Source organism: Heloderma suspectum, chromosome 4 (genome assembly GCF_057233095.1).
Source record: "Heloderma suspectum isolate Gila_16-S chromosome 4, 16-S_ref, whole genome shotgun sequence".
Taxonomy (NCBI): Eukaryota; Metazoa; Chordata; class Lepidosauria; order Squamata; family Helodermatidae; genus Heloderma; species Heloderma suspectum.
In genome coordinates, this window is record NC_139461.1 from 46,154,198 (window position 1) to 46,167,345 (window position 13,148).

A 13,148-nucleotide genomic window follows, 5' to 3' on the forward strand; every position below is an offset into this window, starting at 1 on the left:
TCAAAATTTCTGGAAACTTTACATCTTTAAGCTGATTCCTATGGAGCAGAGTTTTCTAATTAAAAATCTTTCTCAAATGTGTTTTATATGCCTCACTGTACCGTTGTAAATGAATGACATTGATAAAAGGCCCAAATCCAGCTGAAGTTATCACTGAGGAAGAATCCTTACATTAATTGGATGGCGTAGGAGCTTGAGTAGCACTGCTTCTTCCCACACAAGTGGAGCAATGTCGTAAGACTGAACTGAGGCCTTTAGCAATCCATGGGAGATATTGATGCTATGGCTGTTGACTACATTAACATCAATTTTTGGAAGGCTGACTTGAGGCAAACGTGGGGAGGAGCTACAATATGGGGTTTTCATGATACCAAAGCAACATGTCAAGGAGCACAAGAACCCCTGCCCCTACATTCCATTAAAATGAATGAAACAGGCTAGTCATAACTAACTCAACATAGCTTTCATTAACTCCCACTAAAGGCAAACAGATTTTGGCTCCAATTCAGCTAAAGTTATCTACATGGATCAATGATGTTTCTGTAGCATTTCTAAAATGGTTTCTTAAAAATGAAAAAATCTGATTCAGCCAATTCCTGCTTATCTTCTGCTAATAGCAAATATAAATAGTTGTGAAATTTTAAGTTTTTTTATTCTGTATAGGCAAGTGATGTCTGCTACAGTAAGAGACTTGATCATCTGTAACAAGCTGCTGTAGCTGTGTAGGCATTAGTTAGTAAGATTATATAATGACTAATAACCCCATTGTGGTTCCTGTGCTAACAAACAGTAGTTAGGCTAAACATTCACAAAGTGAAATGAGCTGGCAGTGCAGGCTAGCAGCAGTGATGTTTATGATCAGGAGGCCAGTTATTCTCTTTTAAAGTCCTATTATAGAACTGTTACCAATAGGAAATATAATTTATATAGGAAACAACATAGGTATGATTAGGTGTTTTAATAAGAACAAATGTTTTAGCCATTAAATTGTAAACGCTAACCTTAAAAACATGATTATTGATTCCATATAAGAGCTGTCAAAGGTCCTTTAGGAGGGAGTGCATTCCTTCAGGGCATTTTACTTCACCAGTACATTCAATATGGGTTTGAAAGTTTAACATTTTTACCTCTAATTTAAATGTAGTATTTGGAACCACATTTCCCACGAACAATATTCATGAGTAGTGGGAAAATACTGTCCAGACTTGGAGCACTTCAGGTTGCAGGAAAGAATCTGAGAGATAGTAGTACTACTACACAAGCCTCAAAAAAGCAGCTCTCTGTACAACCTCATTACCTTTGGCTTACTCCATTGACATTTGCTTTTGGCTTTATGTTTGTCTTTTCAGTCTTCCTGTCCCTGAATTTGTTCTCCTTTGAGACATAGCCATGCAGTCCTTTGTTGAAAGTAATGAGGGTAGTAAATGGTGTCTGCCTCTTGTTCCTGATCTTTTCCGAAGGGTGCAATCACATCTTAAATTTTGTTTGTTACATTTCTCAATGTAAATACTAAGCCTTGTGTTCTTTTTCCATGAATGTTGGGGTAGAATGGCACTTGCTCTTTTAGGCAATATTTTTGTTTAGGCAATATTTTTGAAGTAGCAGAAGAAGCTGGAACCTGATACCAGCTATTTATTAATCACACTTCTACTTTCTTGATACATTCTATATAATATATTTTTGCATGCATGTTGGGCTGACCTAACTGAACATCAAGTTTGTAAGCAAAAGCAGCAAAGACCAATGTGAGCCTATAATATTTTTCCGTTAAACCATATCCTGCCTTATATCCAAAAATGATTTCTCAAGACACCTTACAAAGAAACACATATAATAAAAACACATACAACATAAATAAAGCCAACAACAGCCCCATGAAACAAATTAAGACCAGTTCACACCAGCAGTAATGAGAGCTTGTACAACTTGGCTGTGTGTTTAAATAGGAGGTTGCATTCATGAAGGTCATCTGTTAACTTTTAAGAGGCTTTATGATGATTTTATGGTAGCTGTTTTAGAATGTAGAGCTTCTTATAACAAAACTTCTAGTTGTTGTTCAGGACCCACCAGGAAGCTAAAAAGAAAAGATTCATGATGGTTAAACGATACAATCTGAGAAATTTTTTTCTTTGTTCTAGCTACCTTTGTTGAGATTTCAAGTTCCTCCAGGGCAATCTTGCAGTGTGTACATGGATATCTCTAGTTGGCTTTTAGCCTATAGGTGCAGAGCAAATCACAACATAATGACATCATGCATCAGAAGATAGGATATGACAGACAAAAAAACAAGAAAAACAGACAAAAACTCAGTTAAATCAACAAAATCTATTAAAATGCCTGGATAAATAGAAAGGTGTTTGCCTGATGTTCAAATGATAGCCATGCTGATGCCAGGCAAACTTCTTCAGAGAGGGTATACAAGAACAGGCACCATTGTTGAGAGTTCACCTTTGTTGTAGATGATCCATATTCTTCTGATAGTAAATAAAGAAGGGCCTTATTAGAAGATCTGTAAGAGCTGGGATGGTTGATGAGAGAGTAGGAACTACTTCAGGTAGTTGTGTCCCAAGCCATTTTGGGCTCTAAATGTAAGAACCTTGAGTTGGGCCTTGCACCAAACAAGAATCTAGTGAAGTTCTTTTAAAATTATTGTAATATGTGTGAACCATCCCTCACCAGTTAGAATTCTAACAACTGCATTCTGTACTAATCAAAGCTTCTGAACCAGTCCCATGTATAATGCATTGCAGTAATCCAATGGGGAGGTTACAGAGCATGGATAACTGGCCAGAAAGTTTGTCCGTTATTGGCTGCAGCTGGCAAAGCAGCCATAGCTTGTAAAAGGTAATTTGTGCCAGAGAATGCTCTCTGTGTGATAGAATGGAACCTTGTCAGACCACATAGCACTAGTGCCAAAGGGCTGAGTGGAAGTTCCTCAATACCACATTCTGAAACTGATACTGCAAGTAGAATTGGAACAAAAAATTACTGTGCCTCTCATTCCCAACTTTGAGTCAGTACAGAAGGATACCATGATTGACGGAATCAAAAGATGTCAAGAAATCAAGGAGAATCAACAGGATCACTCCTCCCTAGTCTCTCTTCCAACAGGTCAATCCTAAGGACAACCAAAACTAGTCCTGAAACCAGTTTGAAATGGATCTAGATAAAAATGTTTACCCAATAGAGCAGGGGTAGGCAGAAGGTAGATCTTCACATGTTTTGAACTTCAACTCCCATCATTCCTGACTGTTGGCCATACTGGCAGGGGCTTCTGGGAATTGAAAAAAACATCTGGAGATCTACCTCTTCAATAGAGCATGGAGTTGAATAGCCACTATTTGAGCACTTTGCCCAGGAAAGGAATATTTGTGCTTGAGTATTAACAACAATCTTCTGGGTATAGAGAGGATTTTTTTTAAAGGACTGGCTATGCAACTGCCTCTTCCAAGGTAGCTGGGACAACTCCTCTCAAGGAAGCATTAATAACCTCCTGGACCTACCTAGTCGCTATCTTATAGCTAAATTGATTCATGCACCAAAAAGCTTGCAATTTGTAAGTCAAGGCAACTGTCTTAACCTCCACACCATTTAAGCTGTAAATATGTTCTACTGTCTCATATTGTGATTGCTTCCTAGAGATGGGCACTGACCACAAGATTTGACATGGACCCCCAATTTGGCACTTTGGAAAACTGCCCAATTTGGCTCGGACTGATTTGGAGGCTGCCCACTTTGACTTGGGTACTGAACCCAAGTCAAGATCAGAAATCCAAGGCTTCATGCCTCCCATTGACTATCATGAGAAATATTAAAATGGCTATAATTTATTTTCTCTTTCACAACTGGATGAAATGTAGAGGCACAGTAGACCCTTAGGAGGGGATTACATCTGAGAAACATAAGAAAACTAGGTACAGGAGAGTTTGTGTTATGAAGCTTTATATTTTGTTTTTGTAAAGGAAACAGCCGATAATGTTTTTATTTATAGAAGCCTGCCAAAGTTCAGATGAATAGGCTAAGAGGTTTTGGTGCAAGAGCAGCATTCACATTTCGAGGGTATCCAAAACAGGAAGCGGTTCTGTTATGATCCTTGTGGACCATTCTTCTGAAAATGACAGACAGCATAGAGGTGCCCCTACGTATGAAACCTGCAAAGTTTCAGAAAGTTAGGTTCAGCAAGCAGTTTATGTGGATGGGGAATCCTCAATGGGAGGAAGGGAGTGATTTGCTTCCCATTTCTTCCCCCTGTGATTTTAGGGCAATTTGTATGAAAATGGCAAACATCATAGAGGTGTCTCCAGGCAAAAAAAAAAAACTGCAAAGTTTCAGAAAGATAGGAGCAGGGGCTAAGAAGTTGTGATGCTTGAAAACCAGTGTAAGGCCCATTTTTGCATAGTGAAGCATGGTGGTGGTGTTGGAAGAATGGGCCATCATTTGATCCCATCCTTGGCCCGCCTCATCTCATATATTCTACACTGGGCTGGCCTGCCTAACTATACTGCTCTGTCTCTATAGCTGTATATAACTCCAGTACTGTGAGGAGACTTCAGAAGTATTACTATTTGTTTCTGCTGGGTGCATCAAATATGTAGTGTGCAGCTGAGCCTCACTTTCTTTTTCACTGCCAAGTTGGGGGGGGGGGGCTGATTTGGATTGGGACCATCAACCTCAGAACTGGGAACCCGAAATATCCTATGGGTCCTCAGATGCTGTCTACTGGCCACAAGATTGCTCCCTCTGCCAATTACAGTTAAGATAACATCTCTTTTGTTAAGTATATTTGTAAAAAGCAGTCATACAGATGAATGCACTGTTTACAAAGGTTTTGCTGTGTTAATACAGGTGGTAGAGCATCTACTTTGCATGCACAAGGTCCCAGGTACAATCTTTGGCATCTCCAGGTAGGGCTAGGAAAGAATCCTGCCTGAAACCCGGGAGAGCCGCTGCCAGTCAGTGTCGATAATACTGGGCTAGAGGGACCAAGGGTCTGACTCGGTATAAGGCAACGTCTTATGTAAACTCATAGTACAATCATATGCACATTGCTTAAAAGCAAGTCCTACTGTGTTAAATGGGGCTTATGGTCTATGAAATGTGTGGCCACAGTCTTATGGAGTAAGCTCTAATAGAGCTTACCTGGGAGCAAGCTCCATTGAATATACTGGGCCTTACTTCTGAATAAACGTGCATAGGATTTCTCATGTTGTAAACAGACTGTTGATGGAAGAGGGGGAATTCCTTAAGTGGGTGTTTCTCTGCTGCCACCCCTGAAATGGAAAATAGGTGATAAGGGGAAAGAAGGGAGAGAACAAGGAAGATAATTTCTTTACATAAATAACTTCTTAAACATAATTATTACCAGGCACTAGCATAGTTGTAATGTGTTCTGGAGTTTCCAGGCAATCCACATTACTTCTTTGGAATGTCTTGCTGTAGTTCATCTGGAGGTGACTGTAGAGATAAGTAACACTACATTTACTCTTTTCTTTTTTTCTATCAATTCACATTTAAAAATAAAATTTGCTAGGAAGCCCTCTTGGTTTTCAAGTCCCCAAAGCCTTTGTTATGTAGTATGATCATTGGATAAAATAGAGCTTCAGCTATTGGGCAGTATAGAAATTAAATAAATAAATATCCCCTACTGAGTTAACTATGAGTAATAACAATAGTCCAGTCCATCCATACAGGCAGCCCACATACGAATGCTTCAAAAGTATGCAGGGGGCTTTTCTACCTGAGACTTTTAACCTAGCAAAGCCATTTTACTGAGGCTTCTGCTTCCGGATTCTTTGTGGGATTCAAATCAGCTCCTTTACATCTGTTTTTTTTTTTGGGGGGGGGGGAGGCTTTATCTGCCTTTGTATGTGTTCCGTTACATAACCTCTAGGTAACACAGGTATAGTGGAATTGTGCAAATACACCAGGGTCTCATGCCACCATTCACAGAAATGCCAGACTTAGGGGAAAAAACGCAAATGGTATAATGGTTGTAAAACATAGGGGAGGCCCTGGAGGATGACGACTTCATATAAAGCACCTGCAAACTACCATGAGGAATCACAAACGCACAATAGATGCCTCACGGAGAAAGGCTCAGAGTCCCTGGGCTCATGACCACGCACAGCTGATGCAAAGGGGCTTATGGGGATGGTGCCTCTATTGGGGAGGGGGGCACTGTAATTTGTGTTATCACATGGCTTCTTTCCAAGTCTGGTCACAAGCCCAGTAGTGCCACACGTGTTCCTTAGGTGTTTGGCAGCCACTGTTAAGTGTGATTTTGCCAGAAAAGCTGTTTCTCTTCTGGAATATCTCCTTATTTTGTTAAAGCATGTCTTCAACATACAACTAGAGTAGAAGCTTGGTATTCTGCAGAAAAATAGATCTAGTAATAATCTGGGCTCTTAACTGACTAAGCAATGAATACAGAAAACTGACAAGCAACATGCTGTGTTTATTTAATACTGTTTTTCCCCCTTGAGCTTGATGATGCTGATAAATATTCATGTTTTAGAAAATCAGGCTTCACAGTTCTAGGAACAGGAGGAAAACAACAGAATGGAAAAGACTAGAGATCTCTTCAAGATCATCGGAGGTCTCAAGGGAACGTTTTGTGCAAAGACGGGCATGATAAAGGACAAAGAAGGCAGGGACCTAACAGAAGCAGATGAGATTAAGAAGAGGTGGAAAGAATACACAGAAGAACTATACAGGAAAGATCTGAATGTCCCTGATAGCCATGATAGCGTGGTCACTGACCTTGAGCCGGACATCCTCGAGAGTGAAGTCAAGTGGGCCTTAGGAAGCATTAGTAACAACAAAGCTAGCGGAGATGACAGTCTTCCAGCTGAGCTATTTAAAATCCTAAAAGATGATGCTGTTAAAGTGCTGCATTCAATATGCCAACAAATTTGGAACACTCACCAATGGCCGCAAGACTGGAATAGGTCAGTTTACATTCCAGTTCCAAAGAAGGGCAACGCCAAAGAGTGTTCAAACTACCGCACAATTGCGCTCATTTCATATGCCAGCAAGGTGATGCTCAAAATCCTACAAGCTAGGCTTCAGCAGTATGCGAACCAAGAACTACAGGAAGTACAAACGGGGTTTCGAAGAGGCAGAGGAACTAGAGATCAAATCGCCAACTTTCGCTGGATCATGGAGAAAGCAAGATAATTCCAGAAAAACGTCTATTTCTGCTTCATTGACTACGCTAAAGCCTTTGATTGTGTGGATCACAACAAACTGTGGCAAATTCTTAAAGTGATGGGAGTACCAGACCACCTTACCTGTCTCCTGAGAAACCTGTATGAGGGTCAAGAAGCAACAGTAAGAACCGGACATGGAACAACCGAGTGGTTCAAAATTGGGAAAGGAGTACGGCAAGGCTGCATATTGTCGCCCTGCTTATTTAACTTATATGCAGAGTACATCATGAGAAACGCCGGGTTGGATAAATCAGAGGTCGGAATTAAGATTGCTGGGAGAATTATCAACAACCTCCGATATGCAGACGATACCACCCTAATGGCAGAAAGCGAAGAGGATCTCAAGAGCCTCTTGTTGAGGGTGAAAGAGGAGAGTGCAAAAGCTGGTTTGAAACTCAACATTAAAAAAACAAAGATCATGGCATCTGGCCCCATCACTTCCTGGCATATAGAAGGGGAAGAAATGGAAGCATTGACAGATTTTACTTTCTTGGGCTCCAAGATCACCGCAGACGGTGACTGTAGCCCTGAAATTAAAAGACGCTTGCTCCTTGGGAGGAAAGCTATGGCCAACCTAGACAGCATAGTAAGAAGCAGAGACATCACCTTGCCGACAAAGGTGCGTCTAATCAAAGCTATGGTTTTCCCAGTAGTAATGTATGGCTGTGAGAGCTGAACTATAAGGAAGGCTGAGCGCCGAAGAATTGATGCTTTCGAACTGTGGTGCTGGAGAAGACTCTTACGAGTCCCCTGGACTGCAAGGAGGTCAAATCAGTCAATCCTAAAGGAAATCAACCCTGAGTGCTCATTGGAAGGACAGATACTGAAGCTGAAGCTCAAATATTTTGGCCACCTAATGCGAAGAGGAAACTCTCTGGAAAAGACCCTGATGCTGGGAAAGATTGAAGGCAAAAGGCAGAGGATGAGATGGCTAGATAGTATCACCGATGCATTGAATATGAACTTGAGCACACTCCGGGAGAGAGCGCAGGACAGGAAGGCCTGGCGTGCTATGGTCCATGGGGTCACGAAGAGTCGGACACGACTGAACGACTGAACAACAACATTGTCAAACATTTATTTACAGCTCCGTCAAGAATCAGAAATACACATGGCAATCTATGTACCTGCTCCAGGCATTGTTCTCCCAAAATTCATAAATAATGAAACGGGATTCTCTTGAAATCTTCTGAATGGAAACACTAAGAAAATAAGGACAGAGTTAATTCAACTGATAGAAAACAAAGCCAGTGTGAAGAAGTAATAGGCTTGGTTCAGACTTAATGGAAAACGCTGGCTTCCCACCATGAGAATGATCCATGGCAAGTCTTGGTTTCATATGCTCTCACCTCCTTGTCTTTCATGCCCACAAGGAAAACATCAAAAGATGTTTTCAGTTTTAAACAAACCACAGTTTCTGGAGTCCTAACATCATGGGAAAGGCCTCACAGGTGCAAAAACGAGGTTGGAAGGAGGGTGCCCAAGGTTCACCAAAGCTCATTCTCATAGCAGGAAAACATAGTTTCTTGGCCACAGTGTGGGAGTCATTTCAACTGCATACAGTCAGGGCCAGAAATACTGGAACAAGGATAACTGTTTTGGCAGTTGGCTTCTGTACACCACCACATTGAAGTTGAAAGGAAACTAGGGATGGGAGAGAATTTCTCCCCGAAACTTCGGGGGGGCGAGCGCCAACGCATTCGGTCCTCCGAAGGTTGTTCGGGGAGAACCTCTCCGCCCCCCACCCCCCCAGGATGGGACTTACCTTTCACGAATGTCCCTCCCGGCGGCGGGTCCCGGCAGCGGTTCGGCAGGTCTTCGTCAGGGGCGGGGGCGGCAGCTGGTCTTTCGACCGGCTGCCGCCGCCATTACAAGCAAAGTAAAAAAACAAAACAAAACGCCCCTGTGATAGGCTACGTAACGATTAACGTAGCCTATCACGGCTAGATTTGCAAAGTCAGCCGTGATAGGCTACGTTAATCGTCACGTAGCTATCACGGGTGACTTTAAAAAAAAAAAAAAGCGCATATGGCTAATGGCGGCCCCCATAGGAAGCCGCCATTCGTGTTCCTTATTTGGTCCCTGTAGTCTACATAAAGATTTACGTAGACTACGGCAAAAATAAGGGCAACGCAAATAGCGTCCTTCACTCGCATGGACACCTCTTTGGAATTTATGTTGGGAGTTCCAGTGAACAGCTACCAAATGCAAATGTAATACTCAGAACTACCTCCAGGCCTTTTATCTGCTTGATGGGTCATGGGGTACCCAGGAAACAGGCCACCCCTGGCCATGTAGCTGCTTGTCAGCCATTCGTTCCATTACTTATGAGCCACCAATGATGGGGGGGGTGTATGCCACTGGCTGTCCTTCCTGAATGGTTAGTGCCCCACTTTTGTCACACCCCTTGAATTACAGCTGAAAGTCCTGACTTCGCTCCCATCTGGGTGTGTTTCATTTCAACTTCAGTGTGGTGGTGTACAGAGGCCAACTGCCAAAATAGTTATCCTTGTTCCAGTATTTCTGGCCCGGACTGTATAATGTATTAGAGAGGCTACAATTTTAAATAGGGGAATAAATTCATGTACAAGTATGATTAATTATTTTTCACTGGGCCTTGAAAAAGCTGAAATCCTGTCAGCTTTTTGGAACAAAAGGGCGGCAGGGGGAGGGCACACACTGGACTGGACTGCAAATCTTCAGCGTTCAGATTCTATTTAGGTTTTACTCATCTTCAGCTGGATAATCAGACATACAAATGGTCAAATCTGAAAGAGACCAGCAGGTGGCACCGTGCACATGTGGAATACAGTGTGCCAATGCTAGGGGTGAACGAAAGTCACTTACCTTTTCTCGCAGCTTTTTCGCGGTGGGGGGGAGCGCTTCGCTGCTCCCCCTGCGAAGTTCAGGCCGGGGGGGGGAGGCTTCCCGCCTCGCCCGGCCGAAATTCAGGCCGGGGGGGGGAGGCTTCCCGCCTCGCCCGGCCGAAATTCAGGCTGGGGAGGAGGCTTCCCGCCTCGCCCGGCCGCGAACACGAAAGTAAAAAAAAAAACGTCCCCTGATAGGCTACATGACGATTCACGTAGCCTATCACGGCTAGATCTGGAAAGTCAGCCGTGATAGGCTACGTGAATCGTCACGTAGCCTATCAGGGGACTTTTTTTTTTTTTCTTTCATTGCAATGGCGGGGGCGGCAGCCGGTCGAAAGACCGGCTGCCGCTCCCGCCCCGCTCGAACACCGGACGAACCGCCAGCCTGACCCGCTGCCGGGAGGGACATTCAGGGAAGGTAAGTCCCTTCCCTGGGGGGGGGGGGCGGAGGATTTCTCCCCGAAACTTGTTTGGGGGGCCGAACACGTTGGCGCTCGGCCCCCCGAAGTTTCGGGGAGAAATTCTCCGCCATCCCTAGCCAATGCTAGGGATGGCGGAGAATTTCTCCCCAAAACTTCGGGGGGCCGAGCGCCAACGTGTTCGGCCCCCCAAACAAGTTTTGGGGAGAAATCCGCACCCCCCCGCCCCCCGCACCCCCCCCCGGGACGGGACTTACCTTCGCCGAATGTCCCTCCCAGCAGCAGGTCCAGCCGGCGGTTCGGCGGGTGTTCGTGCGGGGCGGGAGCAGCGGCCGGTCTTTCGACCGGCTGCCGCCACCACCATTCCAATAAAAGGAAAAAAAAAACGCCCCTGTGATAGGCTATGTGATGATTAACGTAGCCTATCACGGCTAGATTTGCAAAGTCAGCTGTGATAGGCTACGTAAATCATCACGTAGCCTATCACGGGTGACTTAAAAAAAAAAAAAAGCGTACGGATAATGGCGGACCCCATAGGGAGCTGCCATTCCCATTCCTTATTTGGTCACTGTAGTCTACGTAAAGATTTACGTAGACTACAGCGACCAAATAAGGAACGCGAATGGTGGCTCCCTATGGGGGCCGCCATTAGCGTACGCGCTTTTTTTTTTTTTTAAAGTCACCCGTGATAGGCTACGTGACGATTAACGTAGCCTATCACGGCTGACTTTGCAGATCTAGCCGTGATAGGCTACGTTAATCGTCACATAGCCTATCACGGGGGCATTTAAAAAAAAAAAAACTTTCGAGTTCGCGGCCGGGCGAGGCGGGAAGCCTCCCCCCCCGGCCTGAACTTCGCGGGGGGAGCAGCAAAGCGCCTCCCCCCCACCGCGAACAAGCTTCGACGAAAGGTAAGTGACTTTCGTCCACCCCTAGCCAATGCCCAATGCTAGGAGTGCACGAAAGCCGCCGTTTACGTCCCTGCAGTCAGCCGTGAATCCTTACGTAGCCTATCACGGGTGACTTTGGGGGGGGGGGGGAAAGCGTGTACGCAAATGGCAGTGCCCATGGGCGCCGCCATTTGCATTCCTTATTTGGGCACGTGTAGTCTATGTAAACATTTACGTAGACTACGGCGTTGCCCTTATTTTCGCCGTAGTCTACGTAAATGTTTACGTAGACTACACGTGCCCAAATGAACGCAAATGGCGGCGCCCATAGGCGCCGCCATTTGCGTACGCGCTTTCCCCCCCCCCCAAAGTCAACCGTGATAGGCTACGTAAGGATTTGTGTAGCCTGTCACGGTGGTTTTTGAAAATCTAGCCGTGATAGGCTACATAAATCTTTACGTAGCCTATCACGTTTATTTTTTGGGGGGGGGTTCACCTTGGAAATGGCGGCGGCAGCCGGTCAGAAGACCGGCTGCCGCCGGGAGCCGCCAGCGCCAGGGACATTTGCCAAAGGTAAGTCCCATTCCAGGGGGGGCGGACTGTTTCTCCACCAATTTCGGGGGGCCGAATGCGTTGGCATTCGGCCTCCCGGAGATTCGTGGAGAAATTCTCCGCCATCCCTAGCCAAGTATAGGGATGTCAGAGAATTCCGCCACGGATCTTGGTGAGGCTGAATGCCAGTGCATTCGGCCTCCCGAAATCCATGGCAGAACGAAGCCCCCCCACCCCTTGAAAGGCGCGCGAAATGGGACACCTACCTGCTGCCGCTCGCGCTGCTTTGCGAATGGTGGCCACGTCTGCGGCCACCATTCGCTTCTTTATTATAGCCGTGATAGGCTACATAAATACTTACATAGCCTATCACGGCTAACGCAGGGATGCCATTTGCGTCCCTGCGGAAGCTGTGATAGGCTGCGTAAGTATTTGCGTAGCCTATTATGGCAAATAAAAAGGGAACGCAAATGGCGGCGGCTATGGCGGCCACCATTTGCGTTCCTTTTTGGGGGGGCTGTGATAGCCTACATAAATATTTACGTAGGCTATTACAGCAAAAGAGAGGGGCACAAATAGCATAGTGGCCGCCATTTGCGCCCATCTCTTTTGCCGTAATAGGCTACGTAAATATTTACGTAGCCTATCACGGCCAAAAAAAAAGGGAACGCAAATAGTGGCCGCCGTAGCCACCACCATTTGCGTTCGCTGTTTTTTGCCGTGATAGGCTATGTAAATATTTACGTAGCCTATCACAGCAAAATACAGGGACGCAAATGGCGGCGGCTACGGCAGCCGCCATTTGTGTCCCTGCAGGCTGCCCAGTGGCCGGATGTCTGGCTGCAGGCGGCCCTGGCCGGTGGCTCCGCGGAATCGCCATGGAGTGGAGCCGGCCGGAGACAATTTTGGGGGGAGGGACAGAGCGCCTCCCCCCCACCGCGAATGTCACCCTTCGAAAAGGTAAGTGACTTTCATACATCCCTAGCCAAGTAAGGTGCTAGGGATGTATGAGAATTTTGTATAGTTCATTTGTGAGCAGGACATAGCCCGTTTGCAATCCCAAATGCCAGCGGATTTTGTGGGCAAAGCTCACATATTCCTGAGCTTGCAATGTGGGTTCGAAAAAGACATACCACAGAAAAATGTGCATTTTCATGCTTTAGTCAGTGGAGGGAAAAGGTGCTTAAAAAAGCTTGCAACTGGGAGTGG

General features: G+C 45.1%; 2 protein-coding genes across 8 annotated transcripts in view; one reads left to right on the top strand and one right to left on the bottom strand.

The window, feature by feature from the left end:
• Nucleotides 1-13,148, top strand: part of C4H8orf88 (chromosome 4 C8orf88 homolog) — a 62,490-nt gene that overhangs the window by 13,185 nt on the left and 36,157 nt on the right. The gene's annotated exons all lie outside the window — the stretch shown is intronic.
• The window catches only part of NECAB1 (N-terminal EF-hand calcium binding protein 1), an 89,340-nt gene continuing 76,826 nt past the window's right edge, over nucleotides 635-13,148 (bottom strand). Inside the window, exons 11-13 of the mRNA XM_084849153.1 lie at nucleotides 8,336-8,410; nucleotides 5,363-5,454; nucleotides 635-2,074 (exon numbers count right to left, since the gene is read on the bottom strand). Coding sequence (XP_084705279.1) covers nucleotides 2,046-2,074; nucleotides 5,363-5,454; nucleotides 8,336-8,410 — 196 coding nt within the window. The 3' untranslated portion in view covers nucleotides 635-2,045. The remainder of the gene's footprint in view (nucleotides 2,075-5,362; nucleotides 5,455-8,335; nucleotides 8,411-13,148) is intronic.